The sequence below is a fragment of the Danio aesculapii genome, chromosome 7, assembly GCF_903798145.1.
Source record: "Danio aesculapii chromosome 7, fDanAes4.1, whole genome shotgun sequence".
Lineage (NCBI taxonomy): Eukaryota > Metazoa > Chordata > Actinopteri > Cypriniformes > Danionidae > Danio > Danio aesculapii.
The window spans coordinates 54082945-54107359 of record NC_079441.1 but is presented as its reverse complement, the minus strand read 5'-3'; the positions used below and the strand labels follow the sequence as shown (position 1 = coordinate 54107359).

The window sequence follows — 24415 nt, the reverse complement described above, 5'->3', positions numbered from 1 at the left end:
ATATATATATTATACAAAAAACAAAGCCAATAAAGATCTTGAATGTATTGTTAATCTTTGTATTGTAATGGCAAAATGTCACATACATAAACAACAATTTGCCAAGTCATCTCCCATGTTAAGCGATTTGTATTGATTTTTGATCTCTTTATTTCTTCTGTAAAAATGTTGAAAAGTGAAAATTCTAAGATATGTATAAAATTAAAAAAAAAAAAGTTGTTATTCCCCTGATAATCTTTAAAACCACAATATATAAACATGGTGTGCTATTCTTTGCTGATGGCATTTTATTTCATTATTATTTATTTTATTTTACAATGAAATTAATATATCTATATTTGAAAATATTTAATACATGTAATGAATTAATATTTTAACAATAAATGATTATTAATATTATTATTATTAATATTATTATCATTATTATTTTTATTATATATTTTTTGATGTTGTTTACATGTTCCTGTTAAATTCTGCAATAAGAAAATAAACAAAAAAAGAATATTTTTCAAAGAAATATCTGGAATAATTGTTTTATTTTGTGCAAAAATAAAATTTCTTATTTTTTAATATATATTTTAAAGCTTTATCTGACAAGGGTATAACTTTAGTTTGTCAGTTGTTTAAGATATTTCTATTTCATACATTTTATCCTGTTAAATAATTCTCCAAGTTTTAACGTGATATTGATGTTAATTGTTGCTTTCGTTTTTTTTTTTTGTCAAAAATAAAGCTTGGTCTGTAACATTAATATGATCATTTTATTAACTCGATATAAATAAATGCACATTTTAGATTAAGAAGTATATTTTTTAGTACAGCTTGTAAAGAAGTTGAGAGTGATCTCTATAATTTCAAATGTAAAAGCTATTAACTTGTGCTCTGTATGTAAAATGTTTTGATAACTGATCAGTCTTGTGCACACTTGTGAATTATTTATCATTTATTTTTATTATGTATTTATCATCTATTTATTTTTATTTCACGCATGTGTTTTTTTAAAAGTATTTTCTAAGAATTAAAAATACTAATAATGAAAACAAAACTAATCCTATAACAGGAGTAATAATAACACGACTGAATAGGAAAATACACCAATATATTAACCAACTTACTTTTTTTTTGTTTTCTTGAGGAGCCACTAAACATTATCAATCTCATTATGATTTATTATATATATATATTCATGAGATTGAATAAAAATTTTAGAAACATATACAAAACATATAAAATACACGAAATATAGATTAATAACAGTTACATTGTTATGTGCAAAAAGAACTAACAACAAACGGGTCAGCTGGGCTTTATTTAATAGTTGCAGAGTTTGGTAAAATTTACTTTGATTGCTTTTACACTATAAATAATTTTCAAACAGTATGGCTATGGATTGGTCATTTTAAATTTGTAATAATTTTGCTGACATCATTACCATATGTTGGATACACAAAGCTCCATAGTTACAATTCAAGTTCAGACAGTATTAAGACACCTACATTAATCTATTTTGTAAAGTAATAACAACTTCATATTGTTATGAGGACCCCACTATTACTGTGCACAGTAACATTTTACAATAAGATCTCATTATTTAATGTTAGTTAAACAATGTTATTAAGTGTATTTACTAACATAAACCAACAATGAACAATATATTTAATACAGTATTTGAAATTTAAATACAGGCATTCATAGTTAATTCTAGTCAACTCGCAGTGAACTATGTTAACAAGCACAACTTTGAAAATAATAATTCATTATTAAATATTGAATTACGATTAATGAATTGTTTATTCTTAGTTCATGTTAGTGAATATACTAACTAATAAATCCTTATACACTATAAGAAATGCTGGGTGTCACACAATCGATTTGTGTTGGGACAACATGAAGGATTTAGGTTATCTTGTTTGTTTTTACAAGCTGAAGTGGATTGAACCTAAAATATATAAATCGTCGCCCAAAAAAAAAAAAAAAAAAAAAAAAAAAAAAAAGAATTGTTGTTTTCGTAGTTTGAACAAACAGCAAAAAATATATATTTTTTAAGTGTAGTAAAGTGTGACCTCTTCAAATTATAATGAACTCCAATGACCGATATAATCAGAACACGTTTATTCAACAGTAACTCATAAAACAGAAGAGCAGCTCACCCAGGTCAACCATAATAAAATGATTGGCTTAATTTATAAATATATACATATTTTGTTCGTCATTAAGAACACTGCAAAATTATCATCAGTTTAAGAATGTATCAAGACTGTAACATAGATGACAGCATGTATAATTTCACAACAGTTCACGCTAAAAGAAAGTCTAAAAGTAAATATAGATTTTCTCGTTGCAAAATTGTTGCTAAAATGTTGTCGAATCCAACCATTAGCTGACACATCAACTAAAATACAATACATTCAACTGGAGTATTAGAAGGATAGTTCACCAAAAAAAAAAAAATTAATCTCTGTCATAATTTACTCTAATTTATTCTTCTGTTGAACACAAAATAAGATATTTTCTGATAGCTGAAACCCACTGACTTCTACACTGTAAAAATGCAGCGTTCCACACAATCAATGTGTTGGGACAAAATGAAGGAATGACTGTAACTTAGTTTTTACAAATGCAAATGTTAAGAATTAAACAAACAAAAAAATAAGTAAAACAAATCAAGAATTGTGTTGTTTCAGCTTATTTAAAATAAGCAATTGGAACAAGCAGTGTCAAATGTCTTTTTTGTGTGTCAACCAGCCATTTCAGCAACCAGCATTCTTCAAAATATCTTCTTTTGTGTTCTTTGTTCTTTTAAGAGTAGAAAACCACACGAGGGAGAGTACTGTAAATGATGAGCTAATGTTCACTTTTGGGTGAACTATCCTTTTAAGATTAAATAAAAGAGTAACTAAAGTTTTGTAAATACACATAGACCAACAGTAACGGGACAAAACTACAAAATGTAAATTTGGATTGAGTGGAATTTGGACTATTGATTATATTGTTACAACGTTATATCACTGCATGAACTTTCAGTTAAACTGTGGCCTTAAAACACTACTGTAGTACTTTCTGCATAAAACACAACTAAACATCTCCTTCATTAGGAAAACCAGGAAAGATCAGTCTGTTTCCTCACTAAAAGCCGCTGTCATCATTTAAAGTGCCTCACCGATCAACAGCTATAGGTAACTTTTACCTCCACGTATTTTCAGTAACCAAATGAATGTTCATAGGCAGGGGAATGCGTCAGAAATCTTAAATGAAGACTTCAGTAAGATGTTTGATGGAAGTTTAAGAACAGATTAATTATTGAGAGTCTTTAACAGTGTGTGTGTGTGTGTGTGTGTGTGTGTGTTTGTGTGTGTGTGTGTGTGTGTGTGTGAGAGGGTGTTATTGAAATGCACCCTGTACCGCTGTGGACGCAGCAGTAGCGGCTGCAGACTGGAAGCTTCGGTTAGTGACGACCCCCTGAGAAAACTCCTCTTGAGCCTTCTGGAAGCTCGCACCTGTGTGTCTGTACATGGAGTGAACCTGAAAAACAAAGCAGACGTCAAATCCCACATTAGCCGTGTCCTAATTCAGACGCTGCATCCTTCCAAAACTGCATTCCACGACTGAATGCGTCACAGCGGGGCGATAAAGACAGTCCCGTTTTGGAAAAACTCTTTCAAACACGGCCTTGAAATGGGTCCTTTGTTTTACAGGTCATGGAAGTTACAATAATAGACCACTCACAGTCCAGAATTTGTTTAAAAGAAAATGCCGGATTACACATTTAAATGCAATTAGTGGGCTCTGAAATCGTCAAATACAAAATACTTCATCCAATTATAAACTGTATAAAATTTCATTTTAGTAAGATGTCAACATGGGATTTACTATTAAGTGCCTGTTTGTTTTATGTTCATACTGCAAATGAATAAACATATTCACCCTGGTTTGATTTCAGGCATAATTTATCTAAAAACTCAAATTTACTTACCATTTACTCCCACTCCCCCTCAAATGACTAAACTCTTCAGAATATTATCCTTTGTGTTCAACAGAAGTAAAAACTCGACATGTTTAAAACAAGTGGACGATAAGTTATTGATCTGAATGGCAGAATTTTATGGCAACTTTAATGTTAAAAAAATGGTAAGGAAACTGTATAGCAGCTGTCACAAGAACATTTAACAAAGCTCAGCTCAGTTTCAGTGTGTTGTTTCTTCAAGTATTTTCCCATAGGATTTTTTAAAAGATAACAATGCTGCTTATTTAATTTAAACATTTGATATAAACTTTAATAAATAGGCCATTTCACCAAATGGGTGCGATTTACCTCCTCAGGATATTATGTATAAACGTGAATAAAAATTAACTCTAAATTATCCTGCACATTAATCCATCTATAAAAAGGTTTATAATAATTTAAATAACACCATGTCAAACATTAGGAAAATAGCACTTTGTGCATGTCCCCAATCTCAAATGCAACAATTCAACATGAAATATGATTCAAAGCATTCAAAATAAATGTATATTTTTGTGTTCCACTCTATTCCATCTGAACTTTAAATATATTTATTTCCAAACACATTTTAACGTTAAATAATATGCATGCTTTTAGTCGTGTCCTCAGGTTTTCACTCATTCTGTTACCCACTCACATTCCCGCATGTGAAAAAAAAAAAACCAAGAACAAATCTTATTTGCAACAGAATTTTGCAACATTTGTGTGTTCTGAAAGCAATGAATAGTCCAAAAGTATGTGGTCTGGTGGTCTATTCCATTTAAGCTAAAGAGTGTTCCATTCAAGCTAAACTCTTCCAAATCAAACTTCATTTTAAATCTTTTTTTGTTTTCAAAACTGAATTCAATAACACATTTTAACACATGTTTTTTAAATTATTTGAATCACTACATTTAATGTTGAAATGTTGCATTCAAGACTGGAGCCATGTTATTTAATGCCATTTAAACAAAATGCCATTGGTGATTCTAAGAATGTATAAACATTCAAATATGTATATACTGCATGCTTGAATCATAAATCTCATTATGGGGATCATCTGCAACTGTTTTCATGTTTTATTTGACTCCAAAATTAACTATAAATGCGAGATTCATCTGTTCCCACTAAGAAAAAAAAAACCAAACTAAAAACTAAGGAGCTCATACAGAACTATCACGGATGCTTAAGGCACTCCAATGCATATTGGCCTGGGGATTGCAAACTTTTCAACAAGATTTAAAAAGTTTTGATTTGTCATGTAAAATAACACAAGTAAATATTTTTTTCACTACAGTTATTCTTAAAAGCAAATATCTTTTTACTAACTTTCCCAACCTTTGGAAGTTCTGTGAGGGAAATACCAGTAACTCAATGAGACCTTGCAAATTATATTAATATACATTAAAGATATTGCAAAAAATGACATTGATTTAATTACATCTTTCACAGTGCTTCATTTTTTTAAAATTAATGTCATTGTATGACTATGACCATATATCTCAGTTATATCCTATACACTCACCGGCCACTTTATTAGGTACACCTGTCCCACTGCTTGTTAACGCAAATTTCTAATCAGCCAATCACATGGCAGCAACTCAATGCATTTAGGCATGTAGACATGGACAAGACGATCTGCAGCAGTACAAACCGAGCATCAGAATGGAGAAGAAAGGTGATTTAAGTTACTTTAAACATGGCATATTGTTGGTGCCAGACGAGCTGGTCAGAGTATTTCAGAAACTGCTGATCTACTGGGATTTTCAAGCACAAGCATCTTCAGGGTTTACAGAGAATGGTCCAAAAAAGATAAATAAATAAAAAGAAAATATCAAGTGAAAGGCAGTTCTGTGGGCAAAAATGCCTTGTTGATGCCAGAGGTCAGAGGAGAATGGCCAGACTGGTTCAGAATAAAAAAACACACATATAACCACTTGTTACAACAGAGGGATGCAGAAGAGCATCTCTGAATGCACAACACGTCCAGCCTTGAGGCGGATAGGCTACAACAGCAGAAGACCACACCGGGTGCCACTCCTGTTAGCAAAGAACAGGAAACTGAGGCTACGATTCACACAGGCTCACCAACATTGGACAGTAGAAGATTGAAAAACGTTGCCTGGTCTGATGAGTCTTGATTTCTACTGCGACATTCGGATGGTAGGGTCAGAATCTGAAACTCAAGCAAGCTAAATGTTTTTTACCAAAAGACTGGAAGTTAATTGGAAGTAAAAAAAAAAAAAAAGGAAGTTAATTTGTTTTCTCTAAAAAGATTTAGAATAGCATTATGGAAGTTTTACGTTTTACAAAGTTCAAATGATTGATCTGCAGCAAAACAACCTTTTATTTTTTGAGAACGAGAATCACTTGTCAACCGTTTATCGTTTATTTCCCAAAAGACGCATTTTACCATTGTAGTTCAGACACAAATTTCATTTTTGTTTGGGAAACACACCCCAGATTAATGTGCACTTATCCCATTACTGTTTCCCACATGAGTGCATTTTTAGAATGAAAAAATACTGATTTGAGACTAAAACAGCAATGCTTGTTGTTATGAGATAACGCACCTTATAAATGGCACATCTGACCAGTAAGAATCCAGTGTAATTAACACAGCTAGATTTAGCAAAATGATAAACAAATGCAAGTTCACATTTGCACACCCGGCCACAACAGTAACCAACTTACCATTTTCAGTAAGATAATAGAGAGCACAGCGTTGACTGTGAGGAATCCAGCCACCACCATCATGAAGACCGACATGGGTATGCTAGTTTTGATCACCGAGATGGCCGTGATCCAGCCACTACAACACAATCAGTACATAACAATAAATCAGCATACAATTTCACTAAAACAAAAACAAGACAATAAACTTAGAAAAGGAGGAATGAAACTTGTTTAGTATGGACACAATTTTACCTCTGATTATTTAGACTATAGAGACTATACTATTTAGACTATGTTATATAGACTAATGGGAGTTAGAGATTTGTAGAATATAAGGAAAGACGGCTGCTTTAAAAGTAAAGTTTCACCTAAAAAAAGTGTAAACAAAACTGAAGTCTGTGATGGAATTACCAACAATCCAATGAGGCCATGCGAATGACAATCAAATTAAAAAGACAAATCCTAAAACTGAATTAGTTGTTTATTATATCCATAAACACTATATTTTAAAGATATTGCAAAAATGAAGCTGATTTAATGACATCCTTCACAGTGCTTCAGGAGTTGTTGGCTTTACCGGCAAGCTCTTTTGGCATTTTTTGCTTGCTCTTTGACTCTCTGACTGACTTTATAAGACATTATAAAGGTTTAAACAAGAGTATGTTTGTAGTAACAACAAAGATACAGCTTGACAGCTACAAAAAGTAGACGTAAAAAAAATAAAGCTAAAAAATAGGCAGATTGCTGAGATCACCAGAAAGCATATGACCATGAGGATGTCCATGTCATTATAGAGAACAGATCCCACACTCACAGAGAGCCCAGAAAATCAACACCTGCAGATTATGAAGGAGAACCGTCAAAAGAACATGCAGAGAAGAAGAGCATGCAAAGATTCAAAACACACTAAAATAAAAGGTATCCAGCGAGAGAGTCACTCGCCTGTTTCCCCAGCCGGGGATCCCCACACTCTGAATGATGTACACGATCACTTGGAATGAGAAGATGAAGAAGAAAAAGAAGAAACTGAAGGAGCTGTCAGATCTGCAAAACAAGCAAAAGAGAAACACTTACATTTACATTTAGTCATTTAGCAGACGCTTTTATCCAAAGCGACTTACAAATGAGGACAAGGAAGCAATTTACACAACTATAAGAGCAGCAGTGAACAAGTGCTATAGACAAGTTTCAGGCGTGTAAAAGTCTAAGAAGCAAAACATTAGTAGAATTTTTTTTTTTTTTTTTTTGAGAGAGAGAGAGAGAGAGAGAGAGAGAGAGACAGAGAGAGAGAGAGAGAGAGAGAGAGAGAGAGAGAGAGAGAGAGAGAGAGAGAGAGAGAGAGAGAGAGAGGGCTCAGTTACTTACAGATGAGGTGAGGGTACTCAGATGTTTTATTTAAGGATGAATCTGTCAAAACTATACAGTGAAGATCAAAATTGTAAAAGAAACCACAATTTTCTAAAATGTAAGGTCACTGCTTAGTTCTATCTATGAAGTTATCATCAGAATAATGCAATATTTCACTCACAGTGCACATGCTCATTCAATGCTTTGTTCAAACAATGCTGTGTGGTCATAGCAACACTATTAAAATTCACTGTCAATATAATTTTACTGTTAATATAATGTGGGTGTTTTACTGACTTGTGCTCTTTTTAAAATCAGTATAATTTAAAGTTCACTAAAATTTAAAGTCAAAGTTTTTCCAAAAATTACATTATTTCACCTTGCGGCCATCTTTAAAATGCCTCTCGGGCAGTATACTCGGGCATTCTGTCTGAATGAGGAAACATTAAATTCGTCAAAACTGTTAGCCAAGCTTACAATTACATATTTGGAATCACCAATAAAACTAAGCAACTTACTGCAACTTATAGTTTAGTTTCATGACACCAATCTCATTTATGCCAGTGTTACTCACTATCATCCTCTGAATAATGCTTTGTCAGATCGCACTGGTCTTCTGAAGTAATTTGGTCTACAACAACTTGGTCTTGATGGCGAATCTCCTCTAGAAATAACAGCGACTCTTTGTTTACTAGATTTTGACAGGACGGACTGTACCTCGTGTTTGTTTCATACAGATTACAAAACTAAAGTTCATGGACATTTAAAGTGTAGCTGGTTCATTTAAAAGTAGAGATTTCAAGCTTTATTTTGATATATTTCTTATGTCTGTGATGCAAGTATTCGCTGAGATTCCATTGTGTTTGTTGACCACCAAACTGTCGTGAAAACACACGTCTGGTTCGAGCTTCAACCCCTGAGAAGCATCAGTCTATAGCAATTGATGATTGGCTCCTGTACTATAGGCGGGGCTTCATTCAGCATATTGACCATTACACTTTTCCCCATTCAAAACCATACGAATGACATGTCTTGTGTATTCTACAATGTTTGTTAATACAAAGAATTTTTGCTTTCAGCTTTTGGCTATATGCACCCAGAATTTGCAGTTTCGATTTCAGCTCAGAATTTTCATTTGCTGCATACCTTGAAAGGCTGTTTTTGCTGAGTTTTTTTCACTAAAGTGAGGCAGAAATATTTACTTTAAATACACCAAACTACAAAACCATCTAAATTCTGAATTATTCAATGTTTTATTGACTTTTTTTGCAATTTTGATACACCTTATAAAATGTCAGCAAAACAAGACAAGAATTTTGAACTTGGCTTCATCCAGTGATCTGATTACAGAACTATTCTGAAAATATATGCAAATTGGAGCTTATTTCTTGAGATCCAGCCCAATTGCTAGGCCAACATGGACTTTGCACATGCAGAAATCCACAGATTTTTTTAGCCCATCGAGTCTATTTATTTACTTGCGTAAGCGTGTCTAAATATATATTTATTTCATTTTTATATTAATTCAAGTAATTTTTTTTAACTAATATGCAATAATACAAAACTAGAGTTTGTAAAGCAATATTTCCTGTTATTTAATATATATATTAAATGAGATAATTTCTTTGTTCTTTGTTTGCTTTGCATTGTAAACCGTAAAATTTTTTGCTCCGTTTAAGTTTTTTGTTACTATACTCAGAAAATCCATATAAATCCACAGATTTTTGTACAAAATTCTGCGTAGAAATAGCAAAAAAGGTCATCAGATTCTGTCTGGTCCTGCTCATTGCATATTTAAACAACATTTCAGAAAACATGTAATATAACCAGTTCTTAATGTGCTGCTAGTAAACAGATGGGGACGTTTGGTGATGACTGTTAATTAAAATGTTTATACTATTCACACATCTTGACTTAAAATCATTCCCTACATATTTACATTCTTATTTGTATAAAGATGTTATACATCATGGCAGCATTTGTTGCACAATTTTATATGGGGAAAAGTCAGGAAAATAAAGTCACAATGTAAAATATCAGGCCTGAACTCACTTAAAGGCCTTGTATACGGGTCGGTACCAGCAGACAAAAGCGACAGGAGTGAACAAAATAAACCACAGGATTGAGAGTCCAAAGTCAACTCCATTCTGAGTAGACACAGTGAAATACACCAGACAGGCCAGCAGATTCAGGAACAGCGTCACACTGTGATCTGAAGAAAAACAATGCGTGCCTCAGTAATCGGACAGAGAATGAGCAGTTCAGAAAGTTTATGCTAAAGAAAACAATAATTACCAAGAGACATTAAATACAGCATGCAAGTATTTTGTTTGATAAAAGTTAGCAGCATAAAACACTATGAAATGCAGAATCTCAAAATGCAATGTGCCTGACTTATTAAACTATTTTGGAAACTATGATAGACTGCCATTCAAATGTTTGGGGTAAGATGTTTTTAGTTTTTTTTTTAATATTCAAATTAATACTTAATCATTTTAAATTATAGTAAACAAGGTTGCATTAAATTGATCCAGTTGATGGTAAAGATATTTTATTTGAACCATAAAAATAATCTAGATAAGTTTACGGAACATTATACAGCATTTTACAAAAAAATATAAAAATTAAATAATTTATTACAACCATTTCAAATAATTAAGCACAATATTGTTGATAATGAAGCAATAACAACTTATATTAATGAGGACTGCATTAGCAAATAAGAATAATTACTGAATGATCACGTGAGACTTAGAAATTCAGTTAACCATTCATAAATTGCAATAAAAACATATTTACAATGAAAACATCGACTTTAAATGGTAACAACATTGTATTTACTGCATTTATAATTTTAAAAACAAATCAATTAAAGGTGCAGTATGCAAGTTTGACACCCTGTGGTAAAACTAAGTATTGTCCTCCTGGTTCAAAACACATGCAAGTGCAGATTGCCAGATTGATGACACCAACAGGAGTGTGCCAGACTATCAAGCCTACAGGCTGATTTAAACTGTGTTCTAAATAAAAGCAACGGCACACAATAGGAGGAATATTTTTTATGATAAAAATAGTTTTTGTCCTAACCAACACCTGAAATTTATATTTTAAAAATGCTTCTAATTCTTGCAGCTGAACAACAGAAATCTGACAATAATCACCTCAGGTACACTTTATTTTCTTTATTCAGTGTTAAATGCTAATAATGTGAGTTTGAATGCCATTTTACATCACATTTATTGCCTTATACTGAAAGATAATTCACCTCAGATCTTCAAAATAAAATACACCATTTGAAACTGAACTTTAGAACTGAGACTCAGTGCAAATCAACACATATCAGTGATTCAACATGTATATTTAATACTGCTAAAGAGGTTTAATATTTATGAATTTATTTTATAAACCTTACCATTTGGTTGAGTGCAGTAAGTGCACTATTTTGTGCTTCTGAATGGCTGTATTTAAATGGCTGTGTTGCGTTGCGTCTGGTGCAAACAGCCAAACTGCTTGTCACCGAGTATCTCATCAGGGAGCGTGTTGTTAGGACACGGGGTTACAATGTAACTGGCTTATCTAATATTTAAGCTTGTAATATTTATATTATTTGCTAAATAATAACTACCTCATGTGGAACTGTGACTCTCATCTGAGTCTCATTTCGGAGTCAGCTACTGTCCACCTGAGGTTGCATTTCAATCACAAATGCATGCTTTGAGAGCCTTCATGACTGCATGCTATGCTGTTTTCTTACAAGGCAACATGGGGTGCTGAGATAGAATTGTCTAAACTGGCATTGGGCGGGTTAAAGAGAGTAAAACAAAGACAGAGGTTTTGGCACGTAATGCACATTTTCAAAGCAGAATATCTGACTTCAGCATTGTTTTTTAACTAAACAAGAAAGTTCACTTGGCATGTTTCTTAAATATCTGCAAACATATTGCGGTATTTTTATGCTTTAGAGTCAAAAACATACATACAGCACCTTTAATTCAGCCTTCATGCACAGAAGACCTTAATTTCTATTCAAAGTACTTACACATCCAGAGGTAGTACATCATCTTGCAAACCCTCTGATATTCCACAGGAATTTCTTCATTAAAATCCTGATAAAAGCAAGGTTTGATGGGCAAGAATTTGGGTAACGGCGGCCAGTTGTTTTCTTTACCTGCAAGCATAAATTCTCGGTCAGATCAGGAGTGCAAATGACCTCAGAAAAAAAATACAGAACATGGTCAGCATTGTAAAGGCTCACCTCGTGCAGCATCACGATCCCGAAGCTCCTGCTCTTTTCGCTCTAGCTCTGCTGCTTTTCTCTCTAGCTCTGCTTGCTGACGAAGGAGCTCAGCCTGTCCTGAGGCTACACTGGCCTGATGGAGGAAACACACAGCGTTATATACAAGCATGAAATAAAGAATGCCACGTTTAGGAGCGTTAATGATTTAGTAAAATATATATATAAAAATTACCATACTGTACATGGGTGCAATGCATGATTCAACATAACACTCTGCTAACCTGTGGACTGGGCTCCACTGTTGTCTGAAGGACCGCTGGCTGAGAGGTGGCGGACAGAGGGACTGTCCTGTGTCCATCCTAAAATGAGACAAGAAGGAACACATTACTTTCAAACTCTTGTGATAGTATCTATTAGAAGTTTCATTGTGGACATTTTTTTTTAATATTCCTCATGAAATATAAGGGTTGTCCCCTATTGTCAACTAATTGATAGCCAACCAGCCGTTCATATTTGAAAACCATCATTAGTCAACGTAGGTCACACGTTTCGTCATTACAAACATAGTTAATAGATTTGGTGTTCCCTAAATCTATTGTCGCAACAAACATTTGCAAACTTGTGCGGTTTTAACCACACCTCTAGAGCTGTAGTTACAATCATAATTCCTGGTTGTGTTGTACTCCCAGTTATCCCGCCTATGCCCTATTCCTTTCCAACATTTAAACATGGAATGATAAAAAAATAAATAAATAAAAAAAAAAGTCATCTCTCTTAGGTGTAATTTGCTTTTCAAGTATTTTTTACAGTTCAGTTTTAGCGATCTTCATATTGACAATTGCGATCCATTCGTGGTGCACTTTGAAAGCATTGATGCCATTTTGAACGCAGCCATAGCTCATGGCAAAAGCTATAGGTGACCTATTATTTAAAAGCAGAATCTATGTTACATATCCAAAGCATGTGAAAACAAAAATATATAGGATATGTTAATGTTTTAATCTACTGTAGGCTATTTATTAAGAAATGTATCTACTGTATAGACCATTTCAATGTGGTCATGACATTGGCCCCTGAATATTTCCTGCTTGTTATCAAACTATTTCAGAACTGTAAAAAGTGGTAGTTTAATCATAACTTCATGTTAAAACAGCTACCATAACATTATTTATCAATATGTGGCTCTTTTTGGATTCTCGAAGGCTATATAAATTGAAAATATAAAACAGGAAATACGTTAGGACCATTGTTTTTGTTTACATCCCTCAAAATGGTCTATATGCCATGGGCCTATATGATTTATATATGAGATTAGAATACGTGTTAGTTTTTTTAAGTACTTTTATTAGAATAGAACATGGAATATTCTCAATAACATGTGTAAAGGAAATACATATGGTTTACATATACTACATTAAAACGCAGATAATATGGAAATCAAATGCATGTTTTTACCAAAACCATTATTGGATTTTACTTTTTTTTTTTTTTTTTTTTTAAATGTGTGCAAAACAATATAACTTGCACCAAAAAAAAAAAATAATAAAATGATGGAGATTTTCTCTAAAGAGATACACCACCCCGTCATTACAGGCACTTTCCAATTTAACTAACAAGGTTCAAATGATGGACCTGTGACAGAGGAACTACGAATTTGGGAGACACTCATTACTACATTGTTCTTTTCCTAAATGATGCTTCGTGCTTGGAAATTCAGCTGCATATACAGATGAAGTCAGGATTATTAGCCCCCCTTTGATTTTTTTTCTTTTTAAAATATTTCCCAAATTATGTTTAACAGAGCAAGAAAATTTTAACAGTATGTCTGATAATATTTTTTTTCTTCTGGAGAAAGTCTTGTTCATTTTATTTCGGCTAGAATAAAAGCAGTTTTTTATTAAAAAATAAATTAAAAAAAAGGTCAAAAATATTAGCCCCTTATAATAAAATATAAGCTATATATGTTTCTTCTGGAGAAAGTCTTTTTTAATAAAAAAAAAAAAAACATTTTAAGGACAAAATTATTAGCCCCTTTAAGCTATGTATTTTTTCTATAGTCTACAGAACAAACCATCATTATACAATAATTACTCTAATTACCCTAACCTGCCTAGTTAACTTAATTAACCTAGTTAAGCCTTTAAATGTCACTTTAAGCTGTATAGAAGTGTCTTGAAAACTATCTAGTAAAATATTATGTACTGTCATCATGGCAAAGAAAATAAATCAGTTATTAGAGATGAGTTATTAAAACCTTTATGTTTAGAAATGTGTTGAACAAATCTTCTCTACATTAAACAGAAGTTGGGGAAAAATAAACAGGGGGCCTAATAATTCAGGGGGGCTAATAATTCTGACTTCAACTGCACATTGCATTTTAACACTAGAAGTTGGGTTCAGAAAGACACAGAAACAGAGCTCACTTCTTCCCAACAATGTATAGGCAAACATGAAATTGCCTATATGAGATTGAAGGGAAAACCACAAGCTTTGTAGTTTCAGTGGGCTGTTAGTCTAGATTTTATTAAATGAATAGGCTTTTTTGTTTGGCAACTTATTAAAACTAAAACATATTTTTCATTTGATATTTCATTTGAAGGCTCATTTTTAGACCTTGAGGCAGTTATTATCGTCCATAAACAGTTTTTTTTTCTTCTTCTTTTCATTCGATGTCTTTGTGTTTTAAGGCTCTGATTGTGTTTGCAGTTTTCAACATTATTTCTCTTAAAATGATGATTAAAAATGAAAATTCCAAACCTTTTTTCTTCGGTTGAACACAAAATAAGTTATTTTGAAGAAAGCTGAAAACCTGTAACCATTGGCTTCCATATAGGAAAAACTAAAATGGAACATAATGGTTACAGGTTTCCAGCCTTCTTCAAAAAAATCTTCTTCTCAGTTCAACAGAAACACAAAGTTTTGAAACACGTAAAGGGGTAAATATTTATTACCACTACTCAAAGCTATAATAAAAATAATAATAATATTATTATTATTCCAAAGTATCTGCTTGTGATTTAAATTAATACAAAATAACTTTATAGGTTAAAGAATAGTTGCACAGTTTCTACACAGTTCCTTTTGAAATTATGAATAATAAAACAGAATTTCAGAAAATGTCAATCTTATTTCATAGCGTTCCTAAAATGTTTACGCTACCTTTTGTGTTAAACTGAAAAGTGTCAATTGCTTTAGATTAATTGGACATGCTGTTTGATTGCTAAACTTTATTTTACCCTTAAACATGGAGTAAAGAAAAACTGTGACTGGGAAGATCTAGAATAATTAAAATGGTAAAACTGGATTTATTTTAAAGAATCTGTTGTAACCAATCCTACCTGTATGGTATCTTATATTTAATGCCATGTCAGGTTTAATAGCTACAGTATATTCATGGCTAAAAATGGCTAAAAAATAAAAAGAACTATTATAATAATAAATACAATAAAATCTATTCAAACAAACAAACACAAGTTATTAACCAGACTATTTTATATTATTTTTGACAAAAATGAAAAAATTATTCTGGCAGAACTTTACTGATTTTTAGCTTTAGCCATTTTCTGCCCCAAAAAATAAATATAGCAAAAGCATTCATTAAATGTGGACCGATAAACTCAATTCTAATTAACCAACATGGGACTTCAGTATACACTCACGACAATACTTATTTTTTCTTTGTGATTTTTTTCAGTCATGTGAATAGAATCATATTGCTTTCAAATCATGACGAAGCACAAAATGAAGCTATACATTACTCTGTTTCCTCTTTTTTAACGATTGACTAACAGGCTATAAAGATAAGAGTACGGGGGACTGAGAAAAGGATGAAGATTGCAAACAGTTTGTCATTCTTACTAGAGCACCAGCTGTAAATGGATTGTATTCTCCTATGCCATCAGCTGAAGTGTTGGTCACCCGAGTAACTGATGGATCCTGCCAAAACACAAGAAATAGAACTTTTTTATTTAACATTTTACATGCATGAAGCATGCATTTTTAAAAGTACATTACACAAGTAGGCCTAGCACTAACAATAGTCAATTCAATTCATCTTTATTTCTATAACGCTTTTACAATTTAGATTGTGCAAAGCAGCTTAACATAGAAGTTCTAGTGAATTGAAACAGTGTCAGTCCAGTTTTCAGAGTTGAAGTTCAGTTTAGATGCGTTAAGTGTGCTTTAATTTTCACTGCTGAGAGTCCAAACACTGATGAGCAAATCCATCCATGCACAGTTCAACAAGTCCCAGACCAAGCAAGCCAATCAATATATCGACTTATCGTTCATCATGTTTAGATAAAAATTAATGGCAGTAATATTTTAGCTGATTGCGCAGCCTCTGTCATCTCATCTTATGCTCTGATGAAGGGGTCAGCAAGCTCGAGCTACACCTTTAGAAACAATGCTTACTGACAGATAAAAAAAAATTAAAAAAGAGCAATTCCAGCATTGTCGCATTTGCAGTCAAAATTCAAAACATAAATGGACAGAGAAGGTCTATGTTAATATTATATTGAAATGTCTGGTTATATTTTACAAAACTACTAGCACCTAGTTATGAGATCAGAAAAATATCAATCTGTAAACATTTTTCACATTCAAAATAAACAAGCATTATGGACAGGATTAAAAATGTTAATGGGTTTACAGAATACAACATAATCTGTAGGAATTCTGGGAATTAAACAGCACAACCCAAAAGAAATAATGCTAATCAAAAATTATAGAATCTAAATAACCTTCTTTGTCCCTTGAAGATGTTTATGAACATTTTCAAAAAAAAATTTCTGTTGTATAATTAATTAAAATAGTCTTAAAATGATAATAATATGACTTATCGCAATAATTTCTGTGACACTATATCGCACAATATAAATTACATTTGAAAGCCATACAATGTGAATCAGCTCAGAGATTATATAAATATACACTCACTGGCCACTTTAATGGGTACAGTATACCTCATCTAATTTTAAATACTGGGTTGGACCCCCTTTTGCCTTCAGAACTGCCTTAATCATTCATAGCAGAGAGTCAACAAGATACTGGAACTATTCTTTTGAGATTTTGGTCCATATTGACATGATAGCATCACGCAGTTGCAGCAGATTTGTCGGCTGCACATCCATCATGTGAATCTCCCATTCCACCACATCCCTAAGGTACTCTATTGGATTGAGATCTGGTGACTGTGGAGGCCATTTGGGAATGGTGAATGTCATGTTCAGGAAAAAAGTCTGACATGATTCACGCTTTATGACATGGTGCGTTATCCTGCTGGAAGTAGCCATCAGAAGATGGGTACACTGTGGTCATAAAGGGATGGACATGGTCAGCAAAATACTCAGGTAGGCTGTGGCGTTGACACAATGCTCAATTGGTAGTAATAGTGTCCAAAGTGTGCCAGAAAAATATCTCCCACACCACCATCCTGAACCGTTGAAACAAGGCAAGATGGATCCATGCTTTCATGTTGTTGACGCAAAATTCTGACTCTACCATCCGATTGTCGCAGCAGAAATCAAGACTCATCAGACCAGGTAATGTTTTTCCAATCTTCTATTGTCCAATTGTGGTGAGCCTGTGTGTTGTAGCCTCAGTTTCCTTTTCTTAGTTACAAGGAGTGGCACCCAGTGTGGTCTTCTGCTGCTGTAGCCTATCTGCCTCAAGGTTGGACATATTGTGTGTTCAGAGATGCTCTTCTGCATACCTCGGTTGTAATGAGTGGCTATTTTGAGTTGTTGTTGTTGCCGTTCTATCAGCTCGAACCAGTCTGGCCATTCTCCTCTGACCTCTGGCATCAAAAAGGCATTTGCGCGCACAGAACTGCTGCTCACTGGATATTTTGGTTTTTTTTTCAGACCATTCTATATAGAGATGGTTGTGCGTGAAAATCCCAGGAAAAAGTATTTCTGAAATAGTCAGACAAGCCTGTCTGGCATCAAAAACCAAGTCACTTAAATCCCATTTCGTTCCCATTCTGATGTTCAGTTTGAACTGCAGCAGATTGTCTTGACCATGTTTACATGCCTAAATGCATCGAGTTGCTGCCATGTGATTGCCTGGTTAGAAATTTGCGTTAATGACCAGTTGGACAGGTGTACCTAATAAAGTGGCCTATGAGATTGTAGTGTTATGTCGTCTCTTGAAGTACCAGCATTACCGTAGTCTGCATGGATTCTGTTTGTTTGTGCTTATCTCTATTTATAACTATATAATGTATAAATATATATATAGAGAGAGAGAGTCATTATATAATTTACAAACGAAGACCAAAAGGAGATGCACCTGTTGTATTTGAACATGGGAGTCATTCACTTGTGCTCGTGAAATGGAAACTTGCTTCAGTTTTGTATGCTGGTTTCATATTCTCCAAGTAATGATTGCATGGTCACGATAGCCAATATTTCATTAAAAAGCAGTAGTCATATGTTTTCATAATTTAAAGAAACACTTTACTCAACCAAAATAACTTTTCCTGTTTCGTCATCAGGAGATCATTGGCTTGTCATCTGAACACTGACATTTGATTGGCTTAGCGCATGTCAACCTCACATCATTACTCTAGTGACTCCAAACTAAACAAACCAACCAAACTGGTTTAAAACGCGAGACTTTAAACATTTTTCATATCACCGAAGATACAACAAATAAGAAGGTATTTACCTGAAAAGGATTGACATCAACCGGCTCGGCAAAGGGGTTGTTATCGAATCCAGACATTTTGTTTCGCGGTCCGTACAGGTGTTCTGGTGCTCTTGTGTACCTGCCAGCGCGACTCCCTGAGCGCACACACCTCGCCGGCCGCGCATGCGCGATACAAACAGTCGTCGCGTCACTCCAGGTTTAGCTCAACTTTAGTTCTCATGTTCCAGCTCTGCTTACACTGCTTGAAATGAATACTGCTTTAGTTTTATGTGGAGCTATCTTGCTTCACGTACAGAGAAGTAACATTTTAATAGTATTGATTTTCCAAGGGCATTTCTTGTGGTATCACTAGTTTTTCCTCAAGTATGTTTTTTTTTTTTTTTTATAACTTTGAAATAAGTTTCGTATGGCATTTATTTGACGAAATAATATAAAAGCAGTAATGTTGTGAAATGTTTTATGAAAATATAAATCACAGTCATGTACTATTTAAAACGTCACTGATCCCCGTGAAGCTGAATTACTCCAAATATCAGTAGTAAATTGATGTTTTTGTAAGCCTTTTTGGCTTAGTCCCTTCGTTAATCTGGGATTGTCACAGCGGAATGAACTGCCAACTTATCAAGCATATGTGTTACGCAGCAGATGCCCTTCCAGCTGCAACCCATGACTGGGAAACATATGTACACACACATACACTACGGACAATTTTAGCTTACCCAATTCATCTATACCACATATGTTTGGACTTGAGGGGGAAATCGGAGCACCTGGAAGAAGCCCACTCAAACACGGGGAGAACATGCAAACTCCACACAGAAATGCTAACTGACCCAGCAGGAGCTTGAACCAGTGACCTTCTTGCTGTGAGGCAATTGTTCTACCCACTGCGTCACTGTGCTGGATGTTCAGATATTAATAATTGTAATAAAGTTAACACTGAGATCAATCAGTCCAGAATTATTTGATGAATAGAAAGATTGATGAACAGCATTCATTTAAAGTTCTTCTGTAACGTTTTAAGTGTCAACTGTTCTAAAAATGCTTAATATTAATAATATAATAAAATACAAAATTACAGCATTAACACATATTTATTTTCAAGAAAAACTAGTAATTTTGCTGAAAAGTCAGCTTTGGCATCAAAAAAGGTGTGCTATATACAATTGAAGTCAGAAGTTATTGCAAGTTATTGTATAACGATGGTCTGTTCTGCAGAATTAGGCAAGTTATTGTATAATGATGGTCTGTTCCACAGACTATGGAAAAATATAAATAGGTAAATGGGGCTAATAATTTTGACCTTAAAATGTTTTTTAAAAAATTAAAAACTGCTTTTAATCTAGCCGAAATAAAACCAAAAATACTTTTTCCAGAAGAAAAAATATTATCAGACATACTGTGAAAATTTCCCTGCTCTGATCATTTGGGAAATATTTAAAAAAAGAAAAACAAATTCAAAGGGGGGGTTAATAATTCTGATTTCAACTGTAAATGAAATAATAAATAACATTTTAAAATGTGTTTTTAAACATTAGTTATTTTAAAATTGTTTCACAATATTATATTTTAAATCTAGTTTTGGTGTCCGAATAGCTTTAGCAGTAGTATGACAAGTTGAGCAGCTCTCACACACATTTATAATTCCTTTAGGCCGGATGCACCCTTTTGCTGAAGTGAGAAGAAACTCTAGCAAACTCTTCAAGACCTGCAAGACAAACTGGTAATTCAAGTTCTCAAATCAATTGAAGTGCAAGCTGAATGTGGGTGGAACAAGTCTAGTAGCAGCAGAAGAACTCAGTTCGTATTTGTTCAAAATGTGTAATTTATTTTACAACCATTGTTGACTTTTTTTATTTTGCTCTTTCATAAGAAATATTTGTTCAACACTCAACTCTACATAACAGAAGACAAATCTGAGGCCAGACAGTTGTCTGCTTAATCCTGCAGGCGGCGTGACCAGTGTCAGCAATGCATGAGATCTAAATAATACAATATAAATTAAGTCATAATTCGGAGATTGTGTATACTGTAGGTCCGTACGCTCGCTCCTGTGGAGAAAGAAAGAAAATACAGCCCACAACATGCAGAAGTTACTGGGTATAATCACAGTTTAACATGGGGTGACAACTGCTGTTCGTGAGCTGTGCAGAAAGCAGTGACACAGGCATCATAAATGGGATATTTTGCTGGTAAAATATTAATTTCGGTTCCTGAAAGTGTTGAATGACGGTGGTGTGTCAAATCTGAACAAATGCACTTGTGTGGATTAATACAGTTGGATTCTATTTAATAATTAAATATTTAGAAAACAAAATGGGGCATATCGCACTATATTTCATATAGAGAGAGGGTAATATATTAAGTCAATTTCTGGATAGAGGAGCTTCAAGACACGAATGCTCCTATGATTTTCAAGACAAATAATGATTATATTTAAAATACTATGAGGAATCCAGTTACTGTGATTTTGCATTTCAACACGTTTCTTAGAGAAAGACTGAGGCAGATGAGCACAAAACATAAACAGGAATGGAGAAAGTATGAATTGATGGATGGCTGTAATGACGTAATACACTGTGTGGCGGTTTTGGAAGACTTTGGAGTCTCCGTTTAGCGTTGGGATCCTCTGGTATTATAACACCAGTTTGCTTGGTCCCTTAATGGCATCATTTTCCCTCCAAGCAGAACACAGAAAGCAGCACAAACATATCCAGAGGTTCTTTCGTAAGACACACACACTCGTCTCACACACATACAGAGGAGCCTGAACGTAGCATCCGTCCAAACCCAACATCATCTCTCTCTCTCTCTCATGACCATTACAAGATATAAGAATTCAACAAGCCAGCAGTCGCTGGTGCTCTGCTTTGTACACTTTATATCACATAAGATATTTATATAGATTTATATATTCAATGTAAATAAAATTTATTAAATAGGCTTAGGGTGGGGAAGGGGGGCAAATACATCGTAGAGGATGCTGCTCGCGTGGTACTAAACTGTAAACATCAAAGCAGCCCATGATTTGTAGCTTGAATTGGTGGAGTTCAATGGCTTCGTCTCCCGCCTTTGGATCGATCACAGTCACGGAGCCCAAAGGAGAACATCCCGTGCGGGAAGGGTTCTACATTCCCTTTGCCCTGCTCTTCCGCATGCAGATCGGAAAGCCGCCCATCTCTCTCCTCAACATGGCACTTAAGGACTATAATGCAGCAAAAGTGAGCTAGCAGGGAGGGATGAGCTCTTCTCTGTGGATGGACGTGTCTCCGTGTGGCCTTCATACCATGAACTCGTTGCTGCCGTACACCACCACCTGCTGTGGCGACAGCTCGGGATCCTTCTTCTGCTCTCTGTGTCTCTGAGGCGAGCTCTTGGCCCCCTGCAGCCGCTGTTTTCCTTTCTCTGGGTTGAAGGTCCCGCGGCTAGTGAACTGTGGCCTCTCCTCTCCGTCCTGCTCCGGCTGGTCCAGGCTTTCAGATGGGCTTGACAGATATAACCGTTTGGAAGGCGATTTGGAGCGCAAGCTTAATTTATGGGTTCTCGCAGTCGGTTGCATGTAGGAAGACGACACAGAGGAGACGGTGGAACAGGAATCTATGGAGTCCAGGGATTCGGGTTGTTTTCGCAGAACTCGTCTGCTCTTCCCTTCAGACTTCTTGGGCCTCGTGGCGGCCAGCGCTGGGCCTCGCTCTGTTGAGACAAAGAGAACAGCAATGCTGTTAAAAACACTAGTGCTGAAACTACCTGTGGCCTTCTGTACTTAATACTTAAACACATTTATCAAGTAACTGAGAAAAACAAGTTGAACCAATTCATTCATTTTCCTTCGGCTTAGTTCTTTATCAGGGGTCGCCACAGCAGAATAAACCACATACAGTTGAAGTCAGAAATTGGGGATAGGGTGGCTAATAATTCTGTTTAACGGAGAAAATATTTTTTTCAACACATTTCTAAACATAATAAAAGTGTTTTAATAACTCGTTTCTAATAACTGATTTATTTTATCTTTGCCATGATGACAGTACAGAATATTTTACTAGATATTTTTTAAGACACTTCTATACAGTTTACAGTGACATTTAAAGGCTGAACTAGGTTAATTAGGTTAACTAGGCAGTTTATGGTAACTAGGCAAATTATTGTATAACGATGGTTTGTTCTGTAGACTTTCAAAAAAGTAGCTTAAAGCGGCTAATAAATAAAACTGCTTTTATTCTAGCCAATATAAAACAAATAAGACTTTCTCCAGAAGAAAAACTATTATCAGACATTATTTCCTTGCTCTGTTAAACATTTGGGAAATATTTAAAAAAAATAATAATAATCCAAAGAGGTGCTAATGATTCTGACTTTAACTGTACATATGTTAACACTTCAATATGTTCAACAGGTTTTTTAAAAGTTAAGGTTTTAAAACCACCAAAATTTTCTGTAAAACCGTTTCTAAGGTATATGTTAGATTTTTTTTTTTAGGACAACATTGTGTCCAGCAGAAATTATATCCAAAGATGCTGTTTTAAATTGTAAATAAATCTGTGTTTTTGATTCATTTGAGTCAGTGATTCATTTGAATTATTTAGCCTGACATGTTTACTGCTCCAAAATATTTGAAATCTTTCACAAAATAAAATATATTGTTTTCAAAGGGGAAAATCTTTTTTTTTTACCCAGATATTTAAAAAGAACTTATTTTAGAGTAGTAGTCGCAATACCGCGATACAGAGAAACAGTGATATTTTTATCCAAGGTTATCATACCGTCAGAATCTTATACCAGCCCATGCCTAGTGTAGCTAATCCAATTCACCTATGGCGCATGTCTTTGAATTTGCAAACTCCACACAGAAAAACCAACTGGTCCAGCCAGGACTCGAACCAGCTAACCACTGAGCCACCATGCCGCCAAACTTAACTAACTGTTTTGGAAAATAAAATGTTTCACTGCTTGGGACACCTGGTGGTCAAAACTGCAATAAAACAAAACATGCATTAAAATGTACTTTTTCAAACATATTGCAAACTTGAAATTCAAAGTGTAACTTATAAATGCACTTAGCTTATTATTTAATATCATTAAATATGAATTGTTTGCATTATATGTGATCTTTTATAAATTTTCATGGCTTATATATTGTTTGTTCCATGGTGGGCTCTGCTAAACATGCCAACAAGAGACTATTATTAAAGTACAAATAAAATCAAAACTAACCATATGATTTTGTTAGCTCTCATTGCTAGTTTTGCAGTGAACAATTCATCTGTGCATCTCATTAAGAACAATAGTTTGCCCTTGTAATCTAAAATAAAAATCTGAAAATGCACTTCATGTTGGTTTTCAGTAAATTCTCAGATTGCGTCTGTCTGAGGTATTGGCCGTGGCTAACATACTGAATAATGCCCCTTCAACTGTCCATTTTGACAACAAACAGAAATGATTAGGAAGAGGTGTCTTGTTAGGTTGTAATAACTTTACTACATCCAATCAGCTTGCAGTAGAAAAAACAAGCCACACCCACCATA

The 24415-nt window shown here is 34.1% G+C and overlaps 2 protein-coding genes across 7 annotated transcripts in view; both read right to left on the bottom strand.

The window, feature by feature from the left end:
• Window positions 1-2088: 2088 nt before the first annotated feature.
• scamp2l (secretory carrier membrane protein 2, like) lies at window positions 2089-19053 on the bottom strand. The gene is made up of 9 exons (XM_056462179.1): window positions 18912-19053; window positions 16101-16178; window positions 12524-12601; window positions 12261-12375; window positions 12045-12173; window positions 10058-10217; window positions 7601-7702; window positions 6677-6794; window positions 2089-3522 (listed from the first exon to the last, which is right to left on the bottom strand). Exons 1-9 carry the CDS (start codon window positions 18966-18968, stop codon window positions 3382-3384), a joined length of 978 nt encoding a protein of 325 aa, XP_056318154.1. The 5' UTR covers window positions 18969-19053; the 3' UTR covers window positions 2089-3381.
• Window positions 19054-20700: 1647 nt separating this feature from the next.
• The window catches only part of myo9aa (myosin IXAa), a 258992-nt gene continuing 255277 nt past the window's right edge, over window positions 20701-24415 (bottom strand). For all 6 annotated transcript variants that reach the window (XM_056462171.1, XM_056462177.1, XM_056462176.1 and 3 more), the window contains one exon: window positions 20701-22586. In XM_056462171.1, coding sequence (XP_056318146.1) covers window positions 22174-22586 — 413 coding nt within the window. In that variant the 3' untranslated portion in view covers window positions 20701-22173. The remainder of the gene's footprint in view (window positions 22587-24415) is intronic.

Coding starts and splice junctions, on each gene's coding strand:
- scamp2l (XM_056462179.1), bottom strand. CDS start 18,968: ATGTCTGGATTCGATAACAACCCCTTTGCCGAGCCGGTTGATGTCAAT. Junction 16,179..18,911: donor TTGATGTCAATCCTTTTCAG/GTAAATACCTTC, acceptor GTGTTTTGGCAG/GATCCATCAGTTACTCGGGT. Junction 12,602..16,100: donor CATTTACAGCTGGTGCTCTA/GTAAGAATGACA, acceptor GTCTCATTTTAG/GATGGACACAGGACAGTCCC.